We start from the raw sequence: 15,212 nt of genomic DNA, 5'->3' as shown, positions 1-15,212 counted from the left end.
AAAAATTTTATAAAAGGAATTGATAAGAAGTTGTTTGAAAAAAGAAAGAAGAGGATTTAAAAAAAAAAGGGGAGAGAATGTGATCAGGCAGGAGAGTAGAACAAAGCCATACACTAGAGATTTAGGGTATATTTTGATCTGTTAGAAGAAACTGTATCTCAAAATTTTAAAGAGAGAACAACTTACATATATGTGCCAAAAATAAGGGTAACCACTATGAAGGGATAGAATATGACTCTAAAAATGAAAAATAAAAATGTTTTTTAAAAAAGGGATTGATAAGATGTTGGTTGAAAAAGGGAAAAAGAAAAATTAACTTTGAAAGACTAAAGAATCATGGTAAAAAAAGCCATGAATTCTATGTGCAGTATTCCCCTAGCGCTGGAGTTCTGCTGTTCTCATTGATCGGTAAACTTGGTTTTGGCTGGCTGTTCTTGCTGATCTTCTGGGGGAGGGGCCTGTTGCCATGGTTCCCAAATGTCTTTGCCAGAGGCAGAATTGCCCCGCCCTTGCCCGGTTCGGGCTAAGTAATCTGCTCAGGTTTGCTCTCAGGAGCTTTTGTTCCCTGCAAGCTTTCCGTACAGCTTTGGAGACCGAGAGAGAAAATGGTGGCCTCCCAATCTCCGCCCCAGAGGAGCTGAGAACTCGGGGCCCCACTCCTCAGTGCAGCCCCAGAGAAAAGCCGTCAATCACTCCTATCTCCCCAGTCTCCGGCTGCACTCTGTGCTCACCGGGCCTGTGACCAAGCGTTTCTATCTCTGGCACCCGACTCGGTGTGGAGTCTCCAAACCCAGCAGATCCCTGTGGTGCGCTCCTGGGCCGCTCCTCCCGGGGGAGGAAGGGGAGTCTCCCCAGATCTGCCGCTTGTTAGGTCCCTGCTGGAGGAGCAGTGGCCCGACTGTGTCGCGGATCACGGTTTATGGCAACCCTGAGCTGAGAGCCCGCGCCTTGGCTCTGTCTCTGCAGCTGGCTTCCTCGCTCTGATACCTGGGAGCTCTGCTGCCCTCAGGCACCCCCGGTCTTTCTGTGACCCCGAGGGTCCTGAGACCACACTGTCCCACGAGGGTTCCACCCCCCGCTTAGCCACTGGAGCGACATCCCACAGCGGAGCAGACTTCTAAAAGTTCCGATTTTGTGCTCCGTGGCTCTATCACTTGCCAGAAGCGGCCAACGGAGGCCCCCTCCCCCGCCGTCTATCCTCCCGAATATCGCCTCGGATTCACTTCTCTGCCCATCCTACCTTCCAGAAAGTGGTCGCTTTTCTGTTCAGAGAGTTGTTTCTATTCTTTTCTTTGATCTCCTGTTGAGTTCGTAGGTGTTCAGAATGGTTTGATCCCTATCCAGCTGAATTCCTGAGACCAGATGAAATCCAGGTCTCTTACTCCTCTGCCATCTTGCTCCCCCTTGCCCTTTACTCTTGAGTCCACACAGGATTCACATAGTAATTAATATTCTTAAGAGTGAAATTTTAATTTTATTAAAATTATTCTATGAATATTAAAATATTTCCCATGGGGAAAATTTTGATGTTAAAATTAGATTATATGAACAATTTGATGTGATAACATAAATATTTTATACCTAATAAATTAAGTAAATTCTTTTTCCATTAAAGATTTTGAAATTTGGCTTTAATTTAAGTGGAAATCTGCCATCAGTTCCTGTTTTCCATTGTATCATGGTTCTCTCTTCCGGAGAATCTCAGAAATCCATTTGGAGCTCTGATTTTGTATTTTTTACAAGCCAGGGTCATCATGCTTTTTGGCTAAGTGGCAGAGCTCTTGGAAGACTAGCAGAGGAAGTGAGGATTTGTTATAAACAAAATCAAAACACTTGACCTGAGCATTTTCCTCTGTCACTGAATAACCATCCCTTCGTTCCAAATGCTGTGGTCATCATAGAAAAATATATTCTGCATCTCCTCATTGTTCATGTTTGGACTGAGGTATCACACTACACTCTTCTAGACTTGTCATCAAATAGTTGGCATTTGGCCATGTCCTTTTTTTTTTTTCTTTTTCTTTCCGATTTTTAGCCTAATTTGGGTAATCGTGTTCTTCGAAGGTAGAAATGTCCTCTTGTGTATATTTCATGTTTTATAGGCTGAGTACATCTAGGTAATGTTTTGTGTCTTTAGTAACCCTCTAAATTCCCCACAGTGGGTTCTTACTCCATTCTATCAGGTAGACCCAAGACTTCAACTCCTACAACAGCATTTTACTCATCTTCAAATGAGATGCTTGGCAGACCATTGCTTATTGCGAAAACATGCCTTTTAACATTATGTCCTTAGTGATTTCTGATAAGTAGTACAATACTCTCATTATTTATTAAGCTCAGAAAACAACTGAGAAATGAATGTCTGGTAATTAAAGTGCACTTTCCCATCACCGTGGAGGGAGGGACTAAAAATTCTGGATGTATATTTGCATTACAGAATTCTTGCTTCATAAAGGAGATACTTCTTCATTGTTATTTATTGAACATAGTATTGAATGTACTTGTTTAATGAAAATGGAAGATTTTTCTGATTGTTTCCTTTTGTGATCATTTTTCTCCACTGAAAACGTGGCCTTTACAGTGTCACAGGAGACAGTATATGTAGCAGATACTTTCATCTAGAAAGTAGATATTCAAGGTTGCCTAGAAACTTTGAAAAGTTATTTTGATCAATAAAATGTATTCATGTAGCAGTTCTTCAAAGACAAGAAATGTTTGCATTTAAAGAACATTGAAATTAAACAGTTGAACTGTGGTATGTTGATATATTTCTATGAGAAAGAGTCAGGTTTTCTTGGTATTTTTGTTGAGTAGGATAAAAATTTTCTTCTCTTGACAAATTAAACCTTAGCTTTCTGAGCCCATGTGAATCATGTGCAAATTTGGTGGTGCTTCCACAACTTTGGCACACTTTAGTAGTCCAATATTGAAGCCTTGCAATCTGGCATGCACTTAAAATATAATGGTTAAAAGCACAAGCTCTGGATCTAGGCTGCCTGTATTCAAATCCTGGCTTCACCGCTTATAAGCTTTATAACCTTGGACAAACCTCTTGGCCTCTGGTTCCTCATCTATAAAATGGGAATAGTGATGGTATCAACCAGGGATTAAATAAAATAATGCATGTGACATTCTTGACATGGTAAGCACTTCTTAAAGTTAGCTTTATTGCTTCTATTATTATATTGCTAAAGAACTTGCATAGACTATTACAAAAATTGCACGTTTCTTTCCTGTCAGCTTCAAGTCTCCTTGAGGTATATTTCCTTTTGGGTATGAACAAACCAAGAAATATCATTTTCAAAGGTGATAAGGTGATGCTTCCAACCTCATTTGCCCTCTGAGTTTCGTGAGGTCCCTAGGATACTGTGGTAGATTAGATTACTTTTCCCAATTATTTAATCCCTCTCTGTAAGCGATTTGTACATTCACAACCTTTGCCGTGTGACATTGCAGTTCTCCCTACTAGAGTAGATGAAGGAAGGATATTTTCTCACCCCACTAGTGTTGGTTTGAACTGTATGACTTATTTTGGCTGATAGAATGTTAAGAGGTGAGATGTAAGTAGAGACTTAAAAGTGTTCGTGTGATTTAGCTTGTTCTCTTGTATTTCTGCTACCTGCTTTGAGAAGAACATGCCTGCAGGGAGCCACAGTTCCTGGAATTATGGAGATTTGTGGAGCAGACTTGAATCTAATACAAAACCTGAAGTCTGGTCTAGCCTAGCATGGCCAACCCCTACAGCTAACTGAGACTTTTATAGTCATTTGTCACGTAGTTGTACAGAAAAGCATTAACATAGCAGACCTAAGCTGCTCACCTTGAAAAGACCTGCTTGCAAGGTTGGCCCTTGGCTGGTTTCTGGGAACTTGGATTTGGTTGCTATCATTATCTGATTAAGAATGATTCATTCTGCCTAAACTATGTAAACAATTCAGTTTATGCTGCAACCTGCTTTTCTTCTGGGGGTCTGGGATTTTGGTAGGTGCTAGGCAGAGACTGCCTACATGACCAGTTCCCAGTAAAAACCTAGGGTTCCATCTCTAAGACCTTTCCTGCTCGGCAACATTTGACATGTGTTGTCACAACTCATTGCTGGGGTAATTAAGTGCATTCTATGTGACTCCTGAGAGAAGACCCTTGGAACCTTGAGCCTGGTTTCTACTGGACTTCACCTCAAGTGCCTCTTACCTTTGCTAACTGTGCTTTGTAATAAATTGTAGCAATGAGTACAACTATATACTGAGTCCTGTGAATCCTTCTAATGAATCATGGAACCTGGGGGTGATTTGAGGGACCTCCCAAACACTGTAGTATAAGTGCAGCAATAGGTGACTAATACAGGTACAAATAACCATGCTAACATGAATCTTGACATGTTGTTCTTTGACTCATGCTTTTTATAATGCCAATGCTAATTTGGATTCATAGGATTTTGTCCCTACTACTCCCACTAGAACCTTCTGTGTAAGGCTTAGGTTTTACCACAAGCTTAGCCAGACTTCCACAGTTGAAGGGAAGTATTAGTGAAACCTTTCAAATCATTACCCTCCTCTCCCAAGCCTGGCTTTTGCTCAGCTCCCCTTATGGACTATAGCTGTTAGGATATGCTATGTATATTTTCCCTATGGAGAACCAACCCATTGGGTTGGGTTATAACAAATATTGCTTTAATTCCACATATATTAATTTGGGTCTGTTCATCTCTTATCCTGCCTTCAGGCTATAATTGTCACATGTATGATAGCTACATAATTATAAACCCCACAAAACAATGTTTTAATTTTTGCTTTAAATAGTCATATATATTTCCAAGAAATTAAGAGGACATTTTGTCTGTTATATATACCCAGGTATTTACCATTTCTGATGTTCTTATTTCTTTTCTGAAAATCCAGTTTTCCATCTGGTATCATTTCCCTTCAGCTTGATTCAGTCTCCATTTCTCTGTTAAACCTATCTGGTGAATATTTAATTTTAGGTATTATATTCTAAAATTCCCATTTGATCCTGTTTTATTATTTCTACTTCTCTTCAGAGATTTCCTTTATTCCTCAAAGAATATTTTCCTTTGCATCATTGGTAATAGTTACGATAACTGCTTTAAAATCCTTGTTTGCTAATTCCAACATCTGGGTCATCTCAGGGTCTGTCTCTATTGATTATTATTTCTGTTGAGTAGTCTGGGATTGTATCTTAGACATTGGAAATGTTATGTTGTGCTGATTCTGGATTTGACTATGTTCCTCCAAAAAGTGTTGATATTTCTGTTTTGGCAGGCAAGTAGTTGGTTGGAGGCAAATTGTCTCTTAGCCAGCAGTTCAAATCTTAGGTCAGTTCATTTCTCTGTGGCTGGGTAGGATTTAGGATGCCCTTTCTCTGGCTATCTCCTTTAAGGGATTTCCTCATTACTTTCTTGTGTCTCTGGTTGTTTTGAATTCTGTCCCCTAATTCTTTAGACTAGAGAGAGAAAATTGTAAAAGTGTCCAGGGTTAGGAGAGTGGTGGTGAGAAACACATTGCCATTGAAGGAGCAACATTTGATATATCAACAGAAATAATGGAAGCCAGAAGACAATGGAGTGACATTGTTGAAGTCCTAAGTGCAAAATAAAACTAAAAAACTGCCAACTTGGAATTCTATATCTAGTGATAATTTTCTTCAAAAATAAAGATAAAATAAAAAAATATTTTCAAGTATGTAGAAGATGAGAGAATTTGTTACCAACATTTCTTACTATAAGAAATGCTAAAAGAAATTTCTCAAAGTAAAAAAAAAAAAAAATGACTCCAGATGGAAATCCTGACTACAGGAAGGTATGAAGGGCAATAGCAAGGGTAAATATGTGAATAAATGTAAAATAATGTTGACTGCTTGAAACAATAGCAATAATAATGAATCTAAGCTTTCATCTCAATAAGCTAGGAAAAGAACAAATTAAGTACCCTTCCTACAAGAGGATATTGTGAATGATTTAGTCCCAATAAATTAGAATATTTATATGAAATGATCAGATTTCTTTAAAAAACATCAAAGCAGATATACAAAAATACAAAATCTGAATAATTTTATATTTACTTTAAAAATTGAATCTGTAATTAAGAACTTTCCAGTAAAGAAAATTTCAGTCTCAAATTACTTCACTGGTTGTTTAAATATTTGCAGAAAAGAAAGCTTGTTACACAAATTCTTGAGAATATTTCCCAATTCATTTATAAAGCAAGTAAACTTTAATACCAAAATATGACAGGGATATTATAAGAAAATGAAATTGTTAGCCAGTATCTCTCATAAATATAGATATAAAAATCTCAAACTCAGTATTAGCAAAGTGAATCCAGAAATATATAAAAGAAATAGCACATTCTTGATCAAGTATACAGTATATTCCAGGGATGTATGTTTGGATTAACATCCAAAAATCAACCAATGTAATTCACCATATTAATAAGTAAAGGAGAAAAGCCATATGACTATCTCAATAATTGTGAAAAAAACATTTGATGAAATTCAACACTCAAACATGAGTAGTAGACTAGAAACAGATGGTAACTTCTTTCATATATTAAGGGATTTTTATATTTAAAAAATCTCCTCTAAAGCTAATATCATTCTTTTTTTTAAAGCTAATATCATTCTTTTTTTTTAAGATTTATTTATTTATTTGAAGTGGGGAGAGAGAGAGAGGAAGAAAGTGTGTGTGGGGGGAGCAGAGGGAGAGAATCTTTAAGCAGACTCCCTGCTGAGCGGGGAGCCTGATGTGGGGCTCCATCTCATAACCCATGAGATCATGACCTGAGCCAACACAAAGATTCAGATGCTCAACCAATTGAGCCACCCAGACACCCCAAAACTAATATCATTCTTAATGGTGACATATTGAACACTTTCCAACTGAAGGTAGGAGAAAGGCAAAGAAGCCCATTTCTACTTCTCTTTAATATTGTACTAGAGATCTTAGCCAATGCAACAAGGCACATAAAAGAAAATTATATAGGCTGGAAAAGAAGAATAAAACTCTCTATTTATAGATGACATGATTGTGTACAAAAATATCCCATGGAATCTACAAAATGTGAATTAAACAGTTTTCAGGGTGCAAGATCTGTATACAAAAATAAAGTGTATTTTGATATACTAACAATGAATAATTAAAAAACAAAATCTTAAAATACCATTTAAAATATCATGAAACATAAAATACTTAGTCTTAACTCTAACAAAATATGTGTAAAATATTTATACCAAATCCCACAACACATTGAAATTGAAGAAGACTGAAATATTTGGAAAGAAATACCATGTTTGTGGATTGGAAGATTTGATACTGTTAAGATGTCAATTCTCCCCAAACTGATTTATAACTTTAAAGCAATCCCAATTAAAATCGAGGGCTTTGCTTTTCTGTTAGAAATTGACAAGATGCTTCTAAAATTTGTTTGGAAATATGTAAGACCGAGAATAGCCAAAATCGCTCAAAAAAACAAAGTTGGAGAACTTACATGACGTGGTTTCAGCACTTACAATATAGCTACAGTAATTAATACAATGTGGTATTGATGTAAGAATAGACAAATCCAGAAAACAAAATACAATCTAGAAATAGACCCACCCTTAGGTAGTCAGCTGATTTTTGACAGAGATTTCAAAGCCATTCAATAGGGGAAAAGATAGTTGTTGTTGTTGTTTTTCCAGTAAATAGTGCTAAACTAATAAGATATCCATATGGGGAAAAATGAACTTTGACCCCCCAGCTTACACTGTACACAAAAATTAATTTGAAATGGTAGTAGACCTAAATCTAAAAGCTAAACTGTAAAGCTCATAGGAGAAAACGTAGGAGAATATCTTCCAACCAGAGAGTAGTCAAAGATTTCTTAGAACACCAGGCAGCATTTTAAAAAGTCAGATCAAATGGACTTCTTCAAAGTAAATGCATTTTCTCATCTAAAGCATATTAAGAAATGGAATAGGCAAGCCACAGACAGGGGAGAAAAAAATTTCAATAGATGTATCTAACAAAGGACTTGTTTCCCAAATATTGAGACAGTTCCTACAACTCAATAATAATAAGGCAACTCCACTTTTAAAATATGCATAAGATTTGAACAGACATTTCAGATAGGAAAATATACTAATAGGCAATAAGCATATAAAATATGCAACATCACTAGTTATCAGGAGAATGCAAATGATAATAGGAAAAGCTACAATGATACATCACTGTATCCTTTCTAGAATGGCCAGAATTTAAAAAGACAAGTTCATATTTTAGCAAATATTAGAGCAAGTAGAATTTTCCTATATTGCTTGTGGATTGCAAAATGGTACAGTTTCTTTGGAATACAGTTGGGCAGTTACTTATAAAGTTAAACATTTACTTATCATTTATCCATAAATCCCAAATTTGAGTTCAAAAAAGGACTTGTAGGATATATTTATAGCAGCTTTATATATAAAGAGCCCCAAACTGGAAACAGCCCAAATATCCATTAATAGAAGAATGGATAAACAAATTGTGGTATATCCATACAATGGAATACTACTTGATAATAAAAAGGAATGAACCATTAATACATGGGTGAATCTCAAAAACATATGTTGTAATACCATGAGACTCTAGAATTATCTCAGTAAAAGTTTCTTTTTTTAGAATCTCAATATAAATTTCAATCTAAAAACATGTTAAGCAAAAGAAGTCAGACACAAGAGTACACACAGTATGTTTCATTTACATGAAGTTTCAGAGAAGTAATTATGTTGAAAAATATCAGAACACTGGTAGCTTCAGGATGGGAAGGAGTTGAGTGGGATGTGGCCCCTGGGAAATTTGTAGGGAGTTGTTCTATTTCTTGATTGGGGTGTTGGTTATACAGGTCTGTGTATTGTCAAAACTTATCAAACTGTACACTTGAGATTTGTACATTCTACTGGATGTAAATTGTACTTTAACTAAAAAAGAAAAGAGAAATTTATATCTCTCTAATTTGCAAGTTAGATTTTATTTTCATTAACTCCCTACAAGGCCCAGCTATTTATGTAGGTAGCCTTATAAAACAACTCTATATATCTGGAAGTTAATTACTCTTCTTCCCTTTCGTTTTTCTTTCCCTTCCTTCTTCCTTCTGAAAACCATAGGAATGTGAGAGAATGTGGGTGACCATTGCAAGCAAAGCTGGAGCTGAAAACTTGTATCAGAATGTTCCGTCACTTGGACCTTGTGCAGGCCTATAATTTGAATGTGTGACTCTAGAAATGGTTGCTATGGTGATAAACCACTTTACTTAAATAGCATGTATTTTACTCAAAATTCAGAGAAATGGTAACAGTTTCTAGTAATCATGTACTGGTATTAACTTGCAGGGATATGCCTAGAGCTTACAGGTTTTGCATCCATTATCACCAGATGAGTTCATCAGGTTAAAGTTATGCCAGTGAATAATGAAATATGTGTATTTAGCCCAATTTTCTTGTTACATATCTTCCCTTGCACACATGGAGCCCCTTTCCAAGATGAATAATATGAGCTGGAGAAATCAGGCCAAGGGTGCTGAGTTACTAAGAGATGAAACTGGAGGAAACTTGAAAGGTCATCTTTTCCATCATCCTGCCTCCAGTAGGGCTGACTATTCTTCAACCGTCCCAAGTGGTAAGAGTCTGTCAAGGCTGAGGAACAATTGAAATGTTGCTTGGGCCAGCCCCTGGTGTAACCATCCTGACTGCAGCACTCAGAGACACCGTCTAGCTCCACAGAGCTGAGCTCTCTCCCCTTCTGCATTCTACAGAGTGTGATTATATATGTCCTCTCAGTCTTTATATTTCTAGACCGAAGAGCTCTCTTGTAAAGAAACCTCCATCCATTAATCATATTAGTAACCTGTCTGTAAACCTTCTCTGGTTCCTTTATCTCTGTTCAAGCTGATTGCAGTGTTTCAGGTATGAATTCTTCATGATCTTATATAAGGATAGAAGGATTTTTTTCTTTGTTTCTAAGATGCTTTCTGATGATAGCCAGGTTTTCTTGATCACTGTGCAATGGTATGTTACGCCAGTATCTTCAGAGAACAATCTACAGTGATTTGTAGATCCTTGTCTTGGACAGATAATGATGGCCAACAATCTCATAATGATCATTTAGACTCTTTTCCCCCAGACCGGAATATTGAATTTCCCCTCTCATCTTCCTCCCCCTCTGTGCAATCTTACGGGAGATCCTCACCTTCTATTTGCCTTTTATGACCGGGAAGATCTTAGTAATTCCTATAGCCTTGGCAATTTCAGTTTTCATTTCTCTGTCATGTTACTTACAAAACTGTAAATTGCATCAGTGACAGCATAGATCCCTGAGGAATCCCCTCAACTATGAGAGAAGAAAAACAAACCTAAAATTTAGATAACCTGTAACCTGCAGAGGAAATCCCTGAAACATTAAGATTTGTTTATATTCCTAGAGAAAAGCCTAGAAGCTGGAATTTGCCTTGGCCATTTGTGTTCAGGGAGATGAGAGGAGTGGCTCTCGGTGAAGAAAGCTACAGCTCAGTCTGAAGGACAGACACCATGAGGGCCAGCCTGCACCCATGTTTTGTTAACATCAGAGCACAGTTTCAGTGAGGTGATATTTAAGAGGGGAGACTGAGAGTCTTCAGGAAAGCTCTTACAATTCTGATTCCTGAACAGTGGCATCCTAAACTTAACGCAACTGCAAATTAGCAAAGAGAAATGGTAAAGTGTACATGTGCGCGCGCGCACACACACACACACACACACACAACACATCTTACAAGGTACACGCATACACACAGAAGCTTCTAAGCATTTGCAATAAACATTCGCATAAAGGTGAGTAGATTTACGTTGATGTCACCAGAGAGTAAAGGAACAAATATTGAGATTTGTTTCAGTGCAACAGTTTTAGGCCAACTTGGAGTTCAATTAAAATATAGATGACTGGGCGCCTGGGTGACTCAGTTGGTTGAGCGACTGCCTTCGGCTCAGGTCATGATCCTGGGGTCCTGGGATCGAGTCCCACATCGGGCTCCCGGCTCGGCGGGGAGCCTGCTTCTCCCTCTGACCCTCTCCTCTCTCATGCTGTTTCTCTCTCGCTCGCTCTCTAATAAATAAATAAATAAAATCTTTAAAAAAATAAAAAATAAAAAATAAAATAAAATATAGATGACTGTATTAATTTGAATATGTATTAAAACCAAATTGAGAAAGAAATAAGAAAACAGGCACTCATATGTTGCTGGTAAGAATATAGATTGGTACAACTGCAGTGGAAGGCGATATGGCCGTAGCTTTGAAAACTACAAATCCATCTATATTTTGACCCAGGAGTCCCACTTCTAAAATATATATCCTGTAGACATACTTGCACACCCACAAAATGACACAAGTGCAAGATTATTCACAGCAGCACTATTTGTACTAGGAAAAGTTTGGAAACAACCTGAATGCCCACTGTGAAGGGACTGGCTAAATAAATTGTAGTCCCTTCAAACAAGAGAAGCCTGCATTGCCGAAAAGAAGAATGAGCACCCTTTTTTACGTATGGACACAGAAGGATCCTCAAGATAATCATTAGTTGAAAAAAATCAAGATGTAAAAGAGTGCTTATAGTGGGCTACCATTTGTGTAAAAAAAGGGAGAAGAAAGCATGTCAACATATGGATTGGACCGAACCATATGCAATTGCCATTATTAGGCTGTTTTTGACCTGCAGAAATGACTACCAATTCAGTTTGGTTCCACTTAATATTTGCTTGAAGATGCATGACCTCTCTCTGGAAATGTACACTGTGAATTGATAATATTGGTTGTCTTTGATGTGGGGCAGAGCTGAGTTAACTGGGAAGCAGGGAGGAGATTTTTAACACTGTGAATATTAAATCATGGGGGTGTGCCATCTATTTTAAAAATATATCACTAAAATTGGATATGAATAAATAAAATAAAGAAATGTAGCCGAGGAATATCATTTCCTCATCTTGCTCAAGAATGAAACTGAGAAATATCATGTTTCTGCACTGAAGTAAGCAAACATTTTGGTTTAGTTTCCTCTTCCCTTCCCCTTTGCCAGGAAATCCTGAGGATTATCTTAAGATATCTTATCCAAGAAGAAAATACCAGAGCCTCTAGTGATTTTGGAAAAACTAATCTGCATCACTACCCCCACCCACAGAGACTGTTTCTGAGTATTTCTTCCTGGTGAAGCAACTTCTAGTCTACTTTCGTGACTCAAGTCCACTAACAAATGGAACCGTGGAGAAGAATGGAAGTGTTAAGATAGATATGAATTTGCACGCATTAAAAAGAAAACGCCAGAGTCTCTGTTCCTACTCTAGAGAACAGTAGTTGTAGTGGACACGTTGAAAAACATTTCCTCGACTACTTGGGTGATAGCTCAAAAGGTGGAAATGTCAAAAGGGAGAAGGTTACACTGAGATTCGCCTTTTAATAGGATTTGTATGTCAAGTGAATTAAACTTTCATGAATTGAAATTTCCAAGATAGGTTTCCTGTCTTAGGGATCAGTGCTGCATTCAACAAAGCAGCTTCTCTCCACTGGACGTGGGAACATCGGGGGAGTTGACTCTCACCCCGTTGTGGCACGTGGACATTCTCAGTGAGAGGGTAGAGGCTGTATGGCTGAATGCTAATGCATTTTCAGTATTTTCTGTTTCGTGAAGGAATACACGTGGAAGCAACCTAGAAATTTTGTTGGGAAAAAAGATCTATGGAGAAAAGGACTTTTTTACATTTCCAAATGTAGACTAATTTTTCAATCTACAAATATACGAGCTCGAGACTTAGCATACACTGTTATGAAGCCATACACGAGTGATGTTCCAAAGAGGCACATACCTCAGGGCTGTCTGCAATACAGCACACGTCAGGTGGCTTTTCTCTTTCTCTAAATATAGCTGTCCAAAATCATAAATGACCTGAAGTTCTGCTGGGGCCCTGGGAGGTCACTTGTTCATCGGGCAAATCGATATTAAGTGCCTACTACCGTGTATAAAACATGGCCACTGGTATCACAAGAGCCTGAGTGATCAAAGAAACCAGGTTTATGTGTAGTGTGTTACCTGTAATGTTTTCACATCCTTTGAAAATTGCTAACCTGATTATCAACTCCTATGTAGAGTAACTTTGCATTCACCAGAGTGTTAAACATCTGAGCCCCTTCCAGACGGTTCTGTGTACGTGAGGCCTACTGCATCTATTTTCCCATGTCTCATCCCCCACCCTGCTGTGTCCCCCTCTCCTAAGACGTTCTCTGCTCTTTTCTGTTCTGTTCTGTGCTCGCCTTCATTTCAGGAGAAGTGATCACTTCTAAAATGGGTGTAAGGTCAAAATGGACTCTGCTTCCCTCACGACAGCAGAATTGAAGACCATTTCCTCTGCCGTGGGGTGAGGTGACCTGAGAAAACACAATTGCCTATTGAGATCTCTCCTACTTGGTTTGTACTTTAAAGAAGCACTTTACCGGCCACCATCTTCGTGCATTGTCAGAGTGAACCCATGTGGGAAATGTGCTAATGCATGGTCCCTGTTTACCCGCATGGCATCGAGACTCTGAGAGGTCCGTGGACCTGCCCGAGTGGAGTGACTGGGATTAGAAGCCAGTCCCTGGAGTTAGCACAGAGAACGGCATGGCAGAGCCGGCCTAGAAATCTGGTAAAGATGCAGTGGGTACGGTTCTGTCCTGGCCGACTTCCCTGTGCACATGTTGTAGACATTTACTTTGATTTTGCGTGGCAGACGATCTGAAATTGTGCCTCTAGTTTGCGCTACCCCGAACCCTAAACAAGCCTCTTTTCTTGATGGCGCTAAAGGACCTTACTCTGGCATTTAATAGCAGCTCTGTGGTGTGATTATGTCTCCCCTTGGGAGAGCGCTCCACCTCGCAGATCCTGGGCAGCTTTGTGGTCCCTTGCTTTTTTGAATTGGTGTCTATTGCTTCCTGTCTGAAAGTTAATCCAGGCCTTTTCTTTTATTTCCAGTCCACGGCTTATGTAAAGAAATTCCCTGTGACCCGCAAGAAGGAGAACGCGGACACCTTGGGCACGAAGTGTGCAAGTTCCACATCTAGCAGACACCTTCCAGGTGGCTTCAGGGCAGGGCCAGAGAAATCCCCCATGACTTCGAGCCAAGGGACAGCAACCAAGTACACGGCCAAATCCAATGCCATGCCTGGAACCAAAAGGAAACTCTAAGTGTCCTTCACTGATGCACGGTACAAACACAGAGCTGCTCCTGCTGGCGCTAAGACGAGGCGATGGAGGGGGGGGGCCAGGACCAGGAGGAGCCTTTAGCCACTTAGCCCTGCTGAGCCCTGCCATGCGTTTGCACCGGCTGCACCGCCAAGGCGAGCCGGTCCCCGGCAGCCCGCGGTTAAAGGCCAACGGCCACCCGGCTCCATGGCGGGCTGTGGCCGCAACCAACCCAAGGGGTTTCGAGAGTTGTTTAGAGGGTACAGGCCCTCAAAGCAAGGCGGTGGGCATGCTTGCTCAGTTTTCCTTCAGATTCTCATATTTAGGCACAATGATTTGTAGGAGAAAATGAGAGCCGGATATGGCAGTGGAGGTTCCGAATCATTATGTGCACTTGGCACTGGAAGATTTTGTTAGGAAATCACTAATAAACTTGCCAGAGGCATAACAGCAGAAGCGCTTCAGCCATTCACATGTGTTCTTGTGATTTTAGGTTGCTATAGAGTATTTAAGACAACTTATTTTACATGTAGAAAAATAGATTTTGTAGCTGCTTGCCATTAACTTGCTGCTAAATTCCCAATATATTGATTGAATCAATAAAAAACAGATGTTACCCATGCACGTTAATTTTTGTGTTCACCAGAGGTGGAGAGAATAAGGTCTTGAAGCCCTCGTGCAAGTTACGTTTGGCCTGCTTCTGCGACGGTAGGCGCGCAGCTTTGGTGGGAGGTCACGAAGCTGGGTACCGGGGAAAATACATCATCACCCTGGGTGTTATTAGGTATCTCCTTTCCACCTGGGCAAATAACTTTGTCATCCCAGATCAAACTGGGTGAAGAGATGCTTAGCCTGGCCCTCCAAGCAAATTCTAAAGAAGCTGTTTGCATTTGCTTTTACCTCCCCTTAAAGTAATACCTAGTTGCAGCCCACCTCCCCCGCCATGGGATTGTCATAGACCCCCCCAAATGACGCACAGCTGGCCTGCGGAGCACGT

The 15,212-nt window shown here is 39.3% G+C and overlaps 1 protein-coding gene across 11 annotated transcripts in view; it reads left to right on the top strand.

The window, feature by feature from the left end:
- The window catches only part of STK33 (serine/threonine kinase 33), a 160,283-nt gene extending 145,452 nt beyond the window's left edge, over positions 1 to 14,831 (top strand). For all 11 annotated transcript variants that reach the window (XM_054512072.1, XM_054512074.2, XM_054512073.2 and 8 more), the window contains one exon: positions 14,006 to 14,831. In XM_054512072.1, the coding sequence (XP_054368047.1) occupies positions 14,006 to 14,218 (213 nt within the window). In that variant the 3' untranslated portion in view covers positions 14,219 to 14,831. The remainder of the gene's footprint in view (positions 1 to 14,005) is intronic.
- Positions 14,832 to 15,212: the final 381 nt, after the last annotated feature.

The sequence above is a fragment of the Mirounga angustirostris genome, unplaced genomic scaffold (genome assembly GCF_029215605.1).
Source record: "Mirounga angustirostris isolate CCGP_5_RB_7025 unplaced genomic scaffold, mMirAng1.0.hap1 SCAF_13, whole genome shotgun sequence".
Classification (NCBI taxonomy): Eukaryota; Metazoa; Chordata; class Mammalia; order Carnivora; family Phocidae; genus Mirounga; species Mirounga angustirostris.
This window is presented reverse-complemented; position numbering and strand designations above follow the sequence as displayed.